This window comes from Rhincodon typus, chromosome 14, assembly GCF_021869965.1.
Source record: "Rhincodon typus isolate 14 chromosome 14, sRhiTyp1.1, whole genome shotgun sequence".
In the NCBI taxonomy this organism is placed as follows: Eukaryota; Metazoa; Chordata; class Chondrichthyes; order Orectolobiformes; family Rhincodontidae; genus Rhincodon; species Rhincodon typus.
Window position 1 is genome coordinate 2,872,630 of NC_063345.1, and position 17,987 is coordinate 2,890,616.

The 17,987-nt window shown below is 41.7% G+C and overlaps 1 protein-coding gene across 1 annotated transcript in view; it reads left to right on the forward strand.

Moving 5' to 3' along the window:
- Window positions 1-17,987, forward strand: part of LOC109930320 (tripeptidyl-peptidase 2-like) — a 121,386-nt gene that overhangs the window by 99,041 nt on the left and 4,358 nt on the right. Inside the window, exons 19-23 of the mRNA XM_048605253.1 lie at window positions 4,290-4,438; window positions 5,954-6,041; window positions 8,958-9,088; window positions 14,718-14,928; window positions 17,344-17,463. Coding sequence (XP_048461210.1) covers window positions 4,290-4,438; window positions 5,954-6,041; window positions 8,958-9,088; window positions 14,718-14,928; window positions 17,344-17,463 — 699 coding nt within the window. The remainder of the gene's footprint in view (window positions 1-4,289; window positions 4,439-5,953; window positions 6,042-8,957; window positions 9,089-14,717; window positions 14,929-17,343; window positions 17,464-17,987) is intronic.

Below are 17,987 nucleotides of genomic sequence, written 5' to 3' on the forward strand. Positions count from 1 at the left end.
AAATGTCAGCTTTCCTGCTCCTCCGATGCTGCCTGGCCTGCTGTGTTCCTCCAGCTCCACACCGTGTTATCTCAGACTCCAATATCGGCAGTTCTTACTATCTCTCAGGGTTAACATTGAGATAACACAGTTTCTCCAGCAGATGTTGTCATGTGCTGAGTATTTCCAGCATTACTTGTTTTTCTCTAAGATTGTGCCCCTTTGTTCAGCACTCTCTCTCAGAGGTACCCTGCTCAAATTGCCCTTCAACCTTCTAAATTCAAGGGAATGCATGTGTAACCCATGCAGCTAATCTTTTTAATTTAATGTTTTAAGCACCGGCATCATTCTGAAGAACATATGTGATATCAGCTCCAAAGCCAGCATATCCTGTCTTCCTTGACATCTGATTTTTGTGCTCTGGGGAAATATGGTGGTGATGAGCTGCATTCTGCAGTCAACACTACTAAGGAATTCCTCAGTTGCACCCACACGCAACTCACTTTAAGCTGCATTGTTTTTGTATTGTTGTGCTCTTCCCTTGCCATGTGTTCACAAACTTCGTCCTTGGGTTTAAACTCATCTTGTATTTGCCCATCTCTGTTTCTGTAATCTCCTCCAACCAACCTCCCCTGCCTTTGCAGCTGAAAGCACATCGTTCCACTGGCTCTCTGATCTGCCTCAGTTTTGATATGGAGGTGCCGGTGTTGAAAAAGTCAGAAGGCATACCACACCAGGTTATAGTCCAACAGGTTTATTTGAAATCACAAGCCTTCGGAGCACAGTTCCTTCATCAGATGAAGTGACTTCACCAGGATGTGCTAAACCGAGATCTCAGGTGGGCATAAAATGTCCCAAACCATTGTTTTGGAAAAAAGTGAACTTATACCAGCTGGAAGGACAACAGCAGCAGATACATGGGGACACCGTCGCCTATAGGTTCTTCTTCAGAAGTGAAGAAGTCATACCTGACTCAACGTTGACTCTGTTTCTCTCTCCACAGATGCTGCCAGACCTGCTGAGTTTCTCCAGCAATTTCTGTTTTGGTTTCAGATTTACAGTATCCACATACTTTGCTTACGTCCACTAAAACAGTGGTCTAGAAATTGCGAACGCAGACAAAATACTCAATATCTGACCCTAATCAGACACAAAGATATACAGTTGCACTTAGTCTGGGATCAGTTAGCTCAGTTGGCTTGGTGGCTCATTTGCGATGTAGAATTTCCATACCAGCTGAGGTTACTGTGAAAGTCCCACCTTCTCAACTTCGCCCCTCACCTGAGATGTGGTGACCGTGATGTTAAACTCACCACTGATCGTCCCCTCTATCGAGAGAGCATCACTATGGTCCTCTGAGATTAGGATGACTTTGCATTAGAACATCTGGGCTCTCACCTATTGATTATCAGCTGTTCATAGGAACTTGCTGTGCACAAATTAGTTGTTGCATTTCCTGCATTAACAACTGTGATGGCACTTTTTCTTAACTCATAACTGTAAATGCTTTGAGGGCTTTCTCAGTTGTGAAAGGCGCTATAAAAATGTACGTTGGTTTGTGTTTCTGCATCTGGAAGCCATATGTTCATTTTTCTGAAAGTACAAACCAGGCTTCTTGGCATGAACCAGCTATTGGTATCAATGGTCAGTAAATGTTGACTTTAGAGTGACTGTCTTCGTGCTACTGTGACTTAGGTACCAAACTATGGAATGCAGTGGAGGTAATCCCCTTTTAAGAGGATGAAGTGATGTTTGTACGGAACAACTCTATTCATGACATAATGGAACTTCCCCAGAGCAGATGAATCATTCTACAGCTAAACTGTTTTTGTAGACACAGATGTTGAGCTCTGATTGTCCTGTGTTTGTGTTTATGATTCGTTCTGGCTGCTTAGTGATTTCATGGCTGCAGGTGATTGCTCCATTAGGAAGTGAACTTCATGGTTCTGTTCACACAGTGATTCATCAGCCACAGAGTCTGCACCTGGAAACTGACGACAGGTTATTTATACTACTGAGAAACAGGAGCATTTTAACCCTGTTACAAAAACAAAATGCTGGAAGTCTGAAAAAAAAAGCAAAAAGTGCTGGAGGTCTTCAGCAGGCCTGGCACCCTCTGCTAGGAGAGAAGCACACTTAACGTTTCAGGACTGTAACATTTCACCTCTGCTGGCAGCACAACAACAGCATACATTTATGAGTCTTTAAACAAGTGAAGCATCTCAAGACCTTTCACAGTTGCATTAGAGTCATAGTGATGTACAACTGGGAAACAGACCTTTTGGTCCAAATAGCCCATGCCAACCAGATATCCTAAATTAATCTAGTCCCATTTGCCAGCATTTGGTCCATATCCTTCTAAACACTTCCTATTCATATACCCATCCAGATGCCTTTTGAACGTTGTAATTGTACCAGCCTCCTCCACTTTCTCTGGCAGTTCATTCCATACACACACCACCCTCTATGTGAAAAGGTTGCCCAATAGCTTCTTTTTAAATCTTTCCCCTCTCACCTTAAACCTATGCCCTCTAGTTTTGGACTCCCCACCCCAGGGAAAAAAGCCTTGTCTGTTTACCCTATCCATGCCCATCATGATTTCAGAAACCTCTACAAGGTCACTCGTCAGCCTCCGACAATCCAGGGAAAAATAGCCTCAGCCTATACAGCCTTTCCCTATAGCTCAAACCCTCAACCCTGGCAACATCCTTGTAAATCTTTTCTGAATCCTTTCAAGTTTCACAACATATAGCAGGGAGACCACAATTGCACGCAGTATCCCAAAAGTGCCCTAACGAACGTCCCGTAAATCGCAACATAACCTCCCAACTCCTTTACGCAATGCACTGACCGTTAGAGGCAAACATACCAAACATCACCCTCACTGTACTATCTACCTGTGACTCCACTTTCAAGGAACTATGAACCTGCACTCCAAAGTCTCTTTGTTCAGCAACACACCTCAGGACCTTACCATTAAGTGTATAAGTCCTGCCCTGATTTGCCTTTCCAAAATGCAACGCCTCACGTTTATCTAAATTCCATCTGCCACTCCTCGGCCCACTGGCCCATCTGATCAAGGTTCGACAAATCAGACAAATGCTTGACACAGAAATATAAAGTGACACATGTCTTACAGGGGAGAGAGATGGTAATGTTTAAGATTGAGTTCCAGAACATAGCTGCAGGCCGCTAAAGACGCTGTTTCGAATGATTGCTCACTATGGTTTGAGGGGTCCTTGCAATGCAGAGTATGATCTGTTCTTACATAATGCTTAGTACCAGATAATAGAGTCTTAACAGAGAACTTAGTAACTGTGCTTGGTGGACTTCAGACTGTTCTGGGGAACAGGAGGCATCTTCGTAAACATTGCAACATGCTACATCAGACCCCATTCCCCTCTTTTGACAACCCCCTCCCCCCACTCAAATCCTTGGTCCCTTAACCATCTTAAATTCCCAAGTGATCACATCAAATGCCATCAAATCAGACCACAAGTCCTCTCTGAGTCCTTCCCACCGCACTAGTTGAAAGCTTTTGTTTTAATTTTATGAAACTCTTTGATAGTCAGCCTCAGCAGCTTTTCTAGGAGTTGAGCAAATATTTTGTTGGGTTTCATGAATGAATGCTCCAATTGCAGAGCTCTACCATAGTGGGAGCCTGCATCGGTTGCAAGGATCGCTGTACATTTTTTAGGGCCCAAAGAAGGTCTGCAATTGAATTTTTGACTATTGCTTTGGGAACTCTTCACTAGAAGAGCTGCATCATGTCAATTGGGCCCTGGGTCTGAAATTATCATTCTGATTGAATCCTACAAAATCTTGGGGGTGACTTGACAGGGTAGATGTGGAGAGAGTGTTTTATCTTACTGGAGAATCTCAAATTAGGTGTCACTTTAATAAGACCTGTTTAAAACAGGTATTGGTCAAAATCTTTTCTCTGAGGGTTGTGAATTTTGGAACTTACCTTCTGTGGAAGAGATGTTTGAATATTTTTAAGGTGCAGCTAGATAGATTCTTAATAAGCAAAGGGGAGAGAAGCTATTGGGATAGACAAGAATGTGGATTTATGATTACAATCAGATCAAGCATGATCTTATTAAATGGCATAGCAGGCTTGTGGGGACAGATTGCCTACACCTTGCTCCTTGTTCATATGTTCCTCTCTGCACTGATACTGTCAGACCCAATAAGCATTACCAGCATTTTCTGTTTTTATGCCTAATCTACTTTTGGCAAATTTGCCACAGCAAAAGTGACGGATTCCTACTAAGCCCACAAGTAATTTCTGTGCAATTAATTATTTTCAGGATATACGCAGTTTGTGTTACCATCTCATATCACCTCCAAACAAGTCCAAGGATGGAAACAAAGAAAAGTCCAGCAAAGACAAGGAGAAAGAACCGAAGGAAATGTTTGAGGAGGCTATTCGAGATCTCAAAATACAATGGCTACCCAAGTATGTAACAAAAATTCAGCCAATTTGTTAGGAACACATAACGACGAAGATAATTTAGATCTCACAGTGAAAGTGGGGAGTTCAAACACCAGCTCGTAGCTATAATAACTTTGCTGCAGGAGACCACTTAACCTGTGTTTCACCCCGTTCAAAATTTGGGTTGCTGATTTGAAGGTTTGCACGAACACTGACTAATTTTCTGGCACGAGGTGTTGACTGGTTAATTATTCCACCAGAAAAGCAACCCATCTCCTGGAGTTGCTTTGGTTCCTTTGCAGCATTACATAATTTAGAATTGGATTGTATTCCTGTGCCTAGTTTAAGATCAGTGCTCCGTCTTGTTAAAGCCCAAGGCTGGTAGTTATTTATCTACAAGAATATCATAGACATATAAAGGTGTATTCATAACTTTTGTATTCACTGAAAGCAGTTTTATTATTTGCCAGTCAATTTGGTAGCACTGATGGAACAGGTGAGGGACAGGGTTTTATTTTAGGTCAAGGATCTTCCTTCAGAGCTTGAAAATCAGAAAATAAGGTGATTGAGTTGAAACATTACCTCTTTGCAGAGGTTGCCTGACCTGCTGAATACTTCCTGTGCTTTCTGTTTTATTACAGATTTGCAGCATTCTTGATGTTTGGTTTTTATTATTATTTGTCATTGTGGCTTTATTGAGAGTCCTTTCTCATCTTTTAATCGGAAGATTGAGGATCTGAGTTTCGCCCTAAATCACTGAGCATTAAAACCTGCACCAATACTCCAATGCAGCCATGGGGAAGCACTGCATTGTTGGAGGTGCCATCCTTTGAAAAAACCATGAAGCTGAGTCCATTTCTGCCCTCTCAGATATACTTGAGTGATCTAATGATATGATTTGAAAAAGAGCAAAGGAGCTGTCCACAGTATCCAACCAAAGATTTACCCCTCTACAAATGCCACTTTAACAATACCTCACATTGCTGCGTGTGCGAGTTGGCTGTAGTGTTTCTAATTAGACCAATCAGGAGTCTAAAACCCAGCCCCAAGACACCCTTTTGAAGAAGAACAAAAGAAGGTATTCCTGATGTTCTGGCTAATAAAAAAAATTCCTCAATTAATATTGCAAACATAAATATTTTCTGCCCATTATCATATTGCTGTTTGTTGAAGTTTGCAGAGTGTAAATTAGTTGCCACTTTTTCTACATTGCAACAGTTCAAAAAGTTTCTTCATTTGTTGTAAACAGCTATGAGACACGATGCTCATGAAAAGAACAAAGTTGTGATTTTTTTTCATTTATTTGGTTTTTAAATCCCTCTAGCATTGAAAGTTCAAATATCAGTGACTGTTGGAGCACTCCTCCCCTTTCTAAAAGGACTACTTGCCACACACATTCCTTCATTTCTGCTGAACTCCCATTTGATCCAAACATGGCTGTCTTTCAATAATACCCAGTCCAGCCTAGTCTAGTCAACTCTGTTTCCAAGCTGATTCATGTATGTCCTAATCAAATGTGAATACTTCCTTCTGTTACAGATTGGATCTGCATGAGGAATTGGTATCAGAGTACCCGAATCACTTGCCTGTACATACCGCTTATCTCTCCAACCTCAACTCAGCAAAGGTGTGTTTTGCCTCATACTCGATGTTGTTGCCCTGCTGTCCTTCATTCCTGCATACTGTTCACCTCAAACAGCTATAGTTAGGTTGTTTTTCAGGTGATGTACAAACATCTACAGGGAGTTGGTGGCATGGTGGTAATGGCACTGGGTTAGTAATGTAGAGGCCCAGGCTAATGCTGTAGGGGAAGGGCTTCAAATCCCAGTGGCGGAATTTTAAATTCAAGAATTAAAATGTCTGAAATTTAAGGCTATTGTCAGTAATGGTGACCGTGACAACTGTCCACTATTGTAAAAATCTACCTGGTTCACTATAGCCCATTCAGGAAGAAAATCTGCTGGCTTTACCTGGTCAGGGCCACATGTGACGACAGACCCACAGCAATGTGCTTGACTCTTAGCTTTCCTGTTAAGAGGTCCTAGAAAGCCACTCAGTTCAAAGAATATAGGAACAGGAGTAGGCCGTTTAACCCCTTGAGCCTGTTCCACCGGGACAGTTAGGATGGGTACCAAATGCTGGTCTTGCATGTGACCCCCACATCCTATGAAGGAACGTTAATGAATAGAAACTTAACACAGCAAGAACACATATTTGTGACCGGTATTCGTTGATGTGTGGGTGGAGGGGGACAAAGGTGAGCCCTTTACTGAGGCCCCGCCTCTTTGACCTGTCTGTCTCCTCTCCACCTATCTTCTCCTCTATCCATCTTCTATCCGCCTCACCCTCTCTCCCTATTTATTTCAGAACCCCCTTCCCCTATTTCTGAAGAAGGGTCTAGGCCCGAAACGTCAGCTTTCCTGCTCCTCTGATGCTGCTTGGCCTGCTGTGTTCATCCAGCTCTACACCTTGTTATCTCAGATTCTCCAGCATCTGCAGTTCCTACTATCTCAAGAACACATATTGCCTGTTTTTCTTCCAACATTGGATCAAAATCCTGGAAGTCCCTACTGAATGGAACTAAGGGAATACTAACAGCAAATGAACTGTTGTAGCTCAATTAGGTGACTTCTCACCATCACAATCTGAAATACAGTCTGGATAAGCAATGAATTCTGTCCATCCTAGCAATGTCAATGTCTTCAGAATGGTTTTCTGTTAGTGATATCACCTGGCTTTTTTTCCCACTGCATTTATCGAGAATAAATGCCTTTATTGCTAGCCCCCTAGAAACTGACTGCTGTGTGATGTATTTTTGTTCATCTGATGTGGACATTATGAGATAGGCTGCATTTATTGCCCAATCTTAATTGCCCTTAACGTATTCTGCACCAAGACATGATAAAATTGCTTCTTAGTGGAGTTGACACTTCAGCTCAAGGAGTCTTTCCCTGCTCATCCATTTATTAGCATAATTTCAATTTGACTGTTTTCTACTCCTCTATTACAAGGCTAAATCTCACTGACAAAATTGCTCCCATCTCTTTGCAGATCTGTGACTATGATCATTCAGAGTGCTACTTAGAAAGCCAAGTAGTTGCTTTGAACTTTGAATATTGCTGATGTTGCTTGCAGCAGCATGAAGTATTTGTCTGGATCGTGCTTATACTGAATTGAGGCACTGATCTCAGTCAGTACTGGAGTAGGAGAATGCTGAACACAGATTATTGGATGGTTCATTTTCTAGGGACCGTTACCAAGCTATATGGTTGCAGTGGTATTGACGTCAGCAGTGGTAGACTCCTGGGTGAAGGGAGGATGATCCTTCAGGAAGAAATCTTTCACAAAAGATTTAACAGGGCATACTTTCAAATGTGTCATTGTAAATATTAGCATAATATCTATAACTGCAACAATTGATTTGTTTGCAGCTAATTGGCTTGCTAAGAAAGTAGAACAGAATTGGTAACTTGAGTTCTGTGGAGGTAAGGCCAGATTAACGTCTTGTCCATGAAGGACATTATGAACCTATTGGGTTTTTATGATGAACCGACAACTTGCAAGGTCAGTTTCATTGAGCCCTTTTATTGTCAGATTGGGTTTAGACTCTGGGTTGCTAGTCTAATACTATAACTTAAAGGTTGCTGTAACCAGTTTATGTTGTGAAATAGTACAATTTCTTTTTATTATGCTGTATATTCATAAATCACTAGTTAAGTCTCAGCTGGAGTATTGTGTCCAGTCTGGAGCTCTCACTTTAGGAAGGTTGTCAAGTCATTGGAGATGGTGCAGGAGTGATTTAATAGGTTGGTGGTTACAATACTTCAGTCATGTGGGGAGAGAGTAGAGAATCTGAGATTCTGTCCTTGGAGCAGAAAGGGTGAAATTGAATACAGGGGTTCAAGCAAGAAACAGCTTTTACTAACAGCAGGCCAGTAGCCTGGGTTGCTGATTGGTCTGGAATGCGCTGCTTGAAAGATAGAAGCTGATTCGTTGGTAACTTTCCAAATGGCATTGGATAAATACTTGAAACGGTAACATATACAGGAGAAGGAGCTGGGAAGCAGAGCTAATTGGACAGCTCTTTCAAAGAGAACGTGCAGGCATGATGGGTGAATAGTTTCCTGTGCTGTATGGTTCTGTGCCATTAATAGTGTGTGAGCATTGCTTGCAGAGCTGACATTTGTTGCCCTGAGAAGGTGATGGTAGGCTTTCTTTTTCTATTTTATAACTATGGAATATAACTGAATATCTTGTTGGGCCAGGCCAAAAGTCTGTTAAGTTGTGGGGCTAGTGTCACAAGTAGGCTCAGAACAGGCAAGAGTAGAAGGTTTTAGAACATATGTTTTCTTCCCTATAATGGGCTGCTTAGACTTTTGCTGGAGCTGTTTCTGTTTAATTCTAGATTTTATTAAACGATTAAATTCAGGTTCTCGGGCTGTAATGCAATTTGAACTCAGACTGCTCCTATGATGCTGCTTGGCCTGCTGTGTTCATCCAGCTCTACACTTTGTTATGTCAAAATTTTGCTTCCCTTTCTCAGGATCGGATGAAGAGACTTGATGAAATTATTCGAGCGGCTGATATAGTTATCTCACACATTGATCAAAGTGCCCTGGTTACCTATTTGGCCATGAAGAATGACCCAAGACCAGATGCTGCCACTATCAAAAGGTACCTTGTCAAAACACATGTCTGCAGTCAGAAGACGTAGAATACAAACATATCGAAATGTTGAGCGTCAAAGTCTGCCTCCCTCCCTTCATGATGGCAGGAGCATCATGATTAGACCATTCCAACTGCTGCCTTTGCAGCCCTAGGAGGAGCAAAGCCCATCAGAGTAATCACAGCTCTTAAAACTCCTGATAAAGTTAGAAGCCATTAGCTTCATGTATTTGAGCAGATGTGTGCTCATAAGTATTGCAACAGTGACACCTGTAGGTAAGAAATACTTATAAATCTTTAACCAGCCCTTGACTTTCAAAATATTTGTCTTGTTTGCAATCATATGTTTTGTCCCATAAATGTTCTATGTATCCTGCACCAAATTAAATTTTTTATATAGCAGACCTCCGACATGTAAATATCAAGATTCACATTTTCTGATTGAGTCTCCATTCTGAACAGTAGAGCTGTGATCTGGGCGTGCAGGTCCACAGTTCCCTAAAAGTGGTAATACAGATGGCTAAGGTGATTAAGAAGGCACATGGCATGCTTGCCTTCATTAGCCAAGGCACTGGCTCTGAAGAAAGGTTAAAAAGACTAGAACAGTTTTCACCTCAAAGACTGCAGTTGAGAAGAGACGTGATAGAGGACTACAAAATTATGAGAGGCATAGATAGGGTGGATAGTAAAAGGCTTTTTCCCAGGGTTGAAGTTGCAATTACAATGGAGCACTGGTTCAAGTTCAGAGGGGGAATGTTTAAGGGAGATGTGCGAGGAAGGTTTTTCACGCAGAGAGTGGTAGAAGCCTGAAACGCACTGCCAGAAGAGGTGGTGGAAGCAGGCACGTTGGCGACAGTTTAAGAGGCATCTCTGGATGGTTACATGAGTAGGGAGGGAGTAGAGGGATATGGACCGAATAAGGGTAAAAGGTTTGTTTTTAGTTTAGTTAGGGCATGACGATTGGCACAGGCTTGCAGGCCTGAATGGTCTGTTTCTGCTGTACCTCTCCTTTCTCCTTTGAGTCTCAGCCTGCATATTCATTACTTTAAACAGAACAACTTGCTATTTTTACATGGGCTAAGCATTATTTTGCGGTATTGTGCAACTTAGAGTCATATTATTGCCAATATTGCAAATGGTGCTAAACATTGTGTACAGTTGTCAGCAAATGTCCTCAGTTCTAACCTTATGATGGAGGGAATATTCTTGATGAAACAGCTAAAGATTGCTGGATCTAGGACGTTATCCCGAGGAAACTATCTCTGAGCCAAGAGGCTTAGTTTCAATTCCCACCTGCTCCAGAGTATTGTAATAACTCCTTTGAACAGGTTGATTTGAAAATATCTACCCTGAGGAATTCCTGCAGTGACTGAGATGACTGACCTTTAACAATCGCAACTATCATCCTTGAACTAGATACGACTGAAACCAGCACAAAATTCTCCCCCCTTACTCCAGTTGACTCCAAGTTTACTAGGGTTCCTTGATGCCACTCTCAAGTCAATTGCTGACTTCACATCAATGTAAGTCAGTCTCAGCTGACCTCTGGAGTTTAGCTTTTGAACTCTTTTGGTGTCTTTTATCCATTTTTGATCCAAGGCTGTAATATTGTCAGAAATTGAGTGGCCCTGGTGGAATCCAAACTGAGCACCAATGAGTAGGTTATTGCTGAGTAAATGCCACTTGATAGCTCCATTCCCTTGCTGATGGTCAGTGATAGATGAGGCAGCATTAATTGGCTGCGTTGTATTTGTGCTGTTGTCAGATAGCTGAAGAGATAGTGGATGTGTTAGTGGTGATCTTTCAGGAATCATTGGAGTCAGGGAGAATCCCAGAGGACTAGGAAACCGCGAATGTAACACCCCTGTTTAAGAAGGGAGTAAGGCAAAAGATGAGATATTGCAGGCCGATTTTAGCCTAACCTCAGTTGTTGGTAAGATTTTGGAGTTCATTTGTGAAGGATGAGATTTCTGAATATTTGGAAGTGCATGGTAAAATAGGGCAAAGTCAGCATGGTTTCATCAAGGGGAGGTCATGCCTGACAAATCTGTTAAAATTCTTTGAGGAAGTAATGAGCAGGTTCGACCAAGGAGAGCCAATGGATGTTATCTACCTGAACTTCCAGAAGGCATTTGACAAGGTGCCGCACAGGAGACTGCTGAGTAAGATAAGAGCCCATGGTGTTGGAGGCAAGGTGTTAGCATGGATAGAAGATTGGCTGTCTGGCAGAAAGCGGAGAGTGAGGATAAAAGGGTCCTTCTCAGGATGGCAAGTGATGTTCCACAAGGGTCAGTGTTGGGACCACAACTTTTCACTTTATACATTAACGATCTAGATGAAGGAATTGAGGGCATTCTGGCTAGGTTTGCAGATGATATAAAGGTAGGTGGAGGTGCGGGTATATTGAGGAGGTGGGGAGCCTGCAGAAAGATTTAGACAGGTTAGGACAGTGGGCAAGAAAGTAGAAGATGGAATACAGCGTGGAAAAGTGTGAGGTTATGCACTTTGGTAAGAAGAATAGAAGCATAGACTATTTTCTAAATGGGGAGAAAATTTAGAAATCTGAAGTGCAAAGGGACTTGGGCGTTCTAGTCCAGGGTTTCTCTTAAGGTAAACTTGCAGGTTGAGTCAGTAGTTAGGAAGGCAAATACAATGTTGCCATTTATTTTGAGAGGGCTAGAATATGAAAACAGGCATGTAATTCTGAGGCTTTATGAAGCTCTGGTCAGACCACATTTAGAGTATTATGAGCAATTTTGGGCCCCATACCTCAGGAAAGATGTACTGGCTCTGGAGTGGGCTCAGAGGAGGTTCAGGAGAATGATCCCAGGAATGAAAGGCTTAACTTGAGGAACATTTGAGGTCTCTGGGTCTTTACTCAGTGGAGTTTAGAAGGATGATTGGGAGTTCTAATTGAAACTAACAGATTACAGAACTGCCTGGACAGAGTAGACGTTGGGAAGATGTTTCCATTGGTAGGAGAGACTAGGACCTGAGGGCACAGCCTTAGAGTAAAGGGAACACCTTTTAGAACAGAGATGAGGAGAAACCTCTTCAGCCACAGAGTGGTGAATCTAAGGAACTCACTGCCACAGAAGGCTGTGGAGGCCATGTCTTTGAGTATATTTAAGACAGAGATGGATAAGTTCTTGATTGTCAAGGGAAGAAAGCAGGAGAATGAGGTTGAGAAACTTATCAACCATGATTGAATGGCAGAGCAGACTCGATGGGCCGAAAGGCCTAATTTCTGCTCCTATGTCGTATGGACATACCTGAGCAATTTTCCACCTTGCTGGTTGGATGCCAGTGCTCTCGCATACTCGATCAGCATTGCTAGTTCTGGAGCACATGTCTTCAGTACTATTGCTGGACTGTTGTTAGGGCCCCATAACTTTTGTAGTATCCAGTGCCTTCAGCCATGTCACGTAAGGTGAATCAGATTGGCTGGAAACTGGTACCTGTTATACCGAGATTGATCATCCACTCAGCACTGCTGTGCTGGGCTCTCCTTCACTGAGGATGGGAATATTTGTGGAACCTCCTTATCCAGTGAATTGTTTAATTATCCACCACTATTCACAAATGGATGTGGCAGGACTACAGTGCTTAGATGTGATTTGTACGTGGTTGCGTAGCTGTTTATCATTTGCTCCCTAAACTGTACAGCACACAAGTATTGTGTTATTGCTTCATCAGGTTGACACCTTATTTTCAGGTAAGCCTGGTGCTGGTAGTGGCATTAAAAGTCATCCACTGTACCATGAGCCTGCAGTACATGGAGATGAGATCAAATAAAGGATGATAGGTTTCCTTCCCTAAAGGGCATCAATGAACAAATGAGTTTTTATGATAATTGACAATGGTTTCATGGTCACCATTACTGGGGCTAGCGTTTAATTCTAGACTTAGCAGAATTTATCAGGGTTAAATTCCTCCGCCATCCATGTGGGACTTGAACCCTTGTCCTCACAGTACTCACTGGTCCTCTGGAGTGCTCCTGATATTAGTGGCAGTGACATTACCACTCCACCACCACCACCTCCCTGAATATATACAAATTGGTATGTATCTGCATAAATAAACATGCATATAATCCCTTAGACTTTGATAATGAAAGCTAAGTATCTTCACCATGTTCCCATTATTTATCCCTTTTAATTAATGATATCGTTCTGGTGAAACTGCATCGTGCACTCTCCAAGGCCTTACAACTGAACATCACTTCCTCCCATTTTTATTGCAGCCTGTTTGAGATTAACCCTTTCTTTTTACAATCTGTTCCTGTTGCTGAGCTTTTCATGCAATCCCCCAAATTTCTTTACTCCTGTGTGGGATTATATTTTGATTTGTATTTCAGGCATACACAGCAGCTGATTTCACATTTTCTCCATTACACTTCGTTGGTCATAATTTCTCCCATACATGTACTCGGTCCACATCTCACAGTAACTTCCTACATATGCTTTTAGCACTTCCAGACTTGGAGTAACATCACTAAAATCGGCTCCTATAATTGTTTTTCAGCTTTTTGAATGCAGTCAGTTTGATTTTGGGTGAGTTGTGGAGAGTATTTTGCAAAGTGTGGGTGGAGGGAGGCAGTGATGAGTTGGTAATGTCACTAGGTGAGTAATCCAGAACCTCAGACTCATCCACTGGGAATGCGAATCGCAACATGCCAGACGGTGAAATTTGAATTCAATAAAAATCCAGCCTAGTGACAATCATGGTACTACCAATTGTCGTAAAAACCCATCTAGTTCACTAACATCTTTTAGAGAAGGGAATCTGCCATCCTTATCTGGCTTGGCCTACGTATCGCTCCACACCCGCAGCAAGGTGGTTGACTCTGAATTGCATTCTGGACAATTGGGGATGAGTAATAAATGCTGACCTCACCAGTGACATCCACATGTCAAAACAATTAAAAAGCACTTTCTAGAAGGGCATTTATTGTGCACACTTGACAGCAAACCATCACAAAAGCAGCTTTTAGGGCAGGTGACTAAAATCTTGGTCAAAGAAGTAAATTTGAAGCAGTGTCTTGAGAGAGAATTAGGCAAGAAAGTCCGGAGTTTGCTACCCAAACTGTTGATGGACAAGAGCCGAAAGATGTGTAGAAGACCTTGGAGGTTGTCAGGCAGCAGGAGTTTCCAAAGATTAGTACATTTTGGAAGACTTTGAAAATTTTACAACAAAGCATTGGTGAAACAAGAGCCCGTGTTGATCAGCAAGAGCAGGTCTGCCATGATCCTGTTAATGGTGGAGCAGGTACAAGGGGTCAGATGGCCTACTCCTGTTTCTATTTCTTATGGTCTGATGGACAGGGTTTCATTACAACATTAAAAATAGGAGCAGGAGTAAGCCCTTTGGCTCCAAGCCTCTCCTGCCATTCAACAAGGTCATGGCTGATCTGCCCCAGGCCTCAAACCCTCTTCTGGTCCAGTTCAACATAGCCATCAACTTCCTGAAATTTCAAAAATCTAGCTAATTCCTCTTTAAATAATTTCCAGTATCGTTGGGTGAATGTGACTTGGTACATGTTAGGATAAGGACAGCAGATGCCGCTGTCCACCCTAGTCCCAGCCTAGTTTCTCTTGAAGCCAATCACTCAGTAATTGGACTGACTTTCTGTTTTCAGTGAGATGGAGAAACAGAAGTCTGCCCTGATCGATGCCCTTTGCCTGAAAGGATGTGCACTGGCTGATACACTTCTCCAGATCAAGTTGCACGATGAGACGACATCAAGCAAACTAGTCTGTCACCATGAGAATGATTGGGACCACATCCGCAAGAGCCTGTCAGACACTTTCGATGATGTCCAGAAGTGGATCGATCTCACCGATAGTAAGGTAAATTACAAATATTGAACAAAGGTGAACGGTTTTTCCACCAGTGTTGAAATCTGTCTTCCTCATATCATCTGATTAAAAAGCAATGGGACATGCAGGTGTAAAGCCACAATGTCAAGTTTTAACAGTGGAAGCAAGAACAATCCATTCAGCCCCTTAATCCTGTCCTACTACACTGTCGGAAACTAATCTCTGCCCAAACCCACTTTACTTGACTTTGCTCACCACCCTGTGCAACCAAAAAAGTTTCAGCAATTCCAATTGACCCCCTTCATTCACAGCCTGCTTGGAGAGGAAGTTTATCATTTCTGTTACCCTGGACTTTGTTCACTTTTACTAAGGAAGGACGTTGGCAATTTAATGTTGTTCAAGGCTGTTGTGCTGTTTCTTAATCTGCATTAGTGTTGCGACACTTTGATTATTTCAGTATGCATGTACTAGATTACTGTAGTAGAAGATTGTTCCTTTGGGTGCCTGGAGTATTTTCGGCTATTTATCAGAATCCTTCTTGCACGTCAAAACTGGGATTGACGCAAAACTGGGATAACTGCTTGGGCTGAGGTGCACGGACTCCAACCACAATTTAGTCTTAATCCTAAAGTGATTTAACGCTGCTGACATTAGTTAAATGTTATATGTCTCCCTGAGATACAGCATCTAAGGCTTCAGTCTGCTCTGAGTGCATTGGCACGTCATTCTGTCTCCTATAACGTCAGCATTGCTTGTTTATTTTGCAAGCACAGTTAATGATTGATCTGTTGTGCTGAAAACATTGCATCAAGTGTACAACACAGAAACAGGCCATTCATCCCAGCTGCTCAGTCTGGTTTTATGCTGTACGCTCCTTCAGATCCTTTAAATCATTTCTCCCTCATGCTTATCAGCTTTCTCTTAAAAATGTCATGCTGTTCACTATAACTTTACTGTCACCGCACCACTCGGGGAAAAATTATTTTCCTCAATTGCCTTTTGGATTTATGAACAACCGTCTTAAATTTATGGCTCTTTGTTGTGGCCTTGCAAATGGAAATGTCTTTTCAATATCTACTCTGTCAAATCCTTTAATAATCATGAGGATCTCTATTGGATTATCCCTCAGCCTTTTCTCAGAAAAGGGAGCTTCACCCTGTACAATCCAATAAGTATATCCTCTTAGTTTTTGTATCATGCTTTTGAATTTTTTTGGAATTCTCCAGTGTGTCTATATCTGTTTTATGTCAGAAATCACATGACACCAGGTTATAATCCAACAGGTTTATTTGAAAACATAAGCTTTTGGAGCCTCACTCCTCCTCTAGGTGTTAGTGAAAGAGGTGGCATCGGACACAGCATTGATAAGTAAAAGATCAAAGGGTCACCACTGATGAGGATGTATTAAACAAACCTAAGAATTTGGGCCTGAAATTCGAGGACTTACATATACATATTAATCAATTAAAACCTTCTAACTGATTAAAAATATAACAGCATCTTAGGTTTGTTTAATACATCCTCATCTGTTGTGTGACCCTTTGATCTTTTACTTAGCAATTCCATGTCTGATGCCATCTCTTTCACAAAGCCTGAAGAAGAAGCAAGGCTCCGAAAGCTTGTGATTTCAAATAAACCTGTTCGACTTTCGTGTGATTTCTGACCTTTTCCACCCCAGTCCAGCACCAGCACCTCCACATCATATCCATTTTATAGTAGAGATCAGAACTGTTCACAAGACTTTAAGAAAGATGTAGCTAGATTTCCATCCAATTTCAACATAAATATTATGCTTTTCAGTTTTCTCCCACTAGCAATGAGACTGAGGGTGGGTTGTTTTTGAATGCCTTTTGTAACCCACACCACTAATTGAAACTTTTTGTGAACATACTTCTAAACCCCTTTGCTCCTAAACCCATATTGCTCCTCCCAAATACACAAACTGACACTTGCCTATATTGAAATTTCTTTGCAAATTACATGCCAATTCTGCAAGCTCACTCCTTTTTTCTTGTATTTCATCACTAGTTAGTTGCACTGCCCAATTTGGTTTCATCCATCATTTTGTGACTATGCTCCTTATTCCTGAGAATTATTCTGTAAATTATGAACTCAATAATACTAGCAGGTAACTGTGAGAGATGGGCAACATTCTTTTGAAGAAGCTATGTGGAGTTTCTCCCAGTGTCTTGACCAGTTTTAATCCATCGTAAGACATGACATAGAAGCAGATTATTTGCTTATCTATTTTATTGCTGTTTGAGGAAGCTTGCTGTGTGCAAGTTGGCTGCCTCCATTACAACAATAACTGCACTTCAAAAGTACTTCACTGCTGTATGTAGAGAAGAATGGTATTTTAATGAAGGCATCCCAATCATGTGTGCTTTGTGAAATAGTATTGGGGTTTTTCTGATGTTCGTTTGTGGTTTGTATGTCTGTCATTAGGCATTGACATTTGCATACAAGCATGCCTTGGTGCAGCAAACATTTGGACGTGCTTTGAAGTTTGCTACAAAAATTGTTGAAAATAAGCCAAGTCAAGAAAACTGGAGCAATTGTATTCAGGTTAGTACAAGTTTTCCTTTATCACAAATGAGCAAGGACAGAGAGATCCACCGCTTCTTAATATAGTACGGCCATAATTGTCACGTAGGTTTTATTCCCCATCCGTCTACAAAGTGTCAGAAATAACCTATGTAACTGAACAAAGCAATGAGGGTCCGCATTGTGAGGAAGCTGTAGCCACTGGAACCACTTATCCCAGTGAGGATGATATTTTGGGGATAAACTGTAGGAGCAAGACATTATAAAGGTAATCCATCTCTCCCAATTTACATTTTCATTGAGGCCTGCAGAAATGAAAACTGGGGAGAACTATATGGTGGGCAAATAATCCAAAAAGGTATCACTATGTTTTACACTGTCAACAAAAGTCAAAGTTATTCCCAACAAGTTTAAAATCATCAGGTTAGAGGAGGTGATAGAAAATGTATCAAGTATTCATAAGAGTTTTATCAACTGTACACATTGAATGTGGGGTGGGTGGGAGGAGCAGTATTTGTATTGTCGGGGGGAAGAGTTTATGCTGG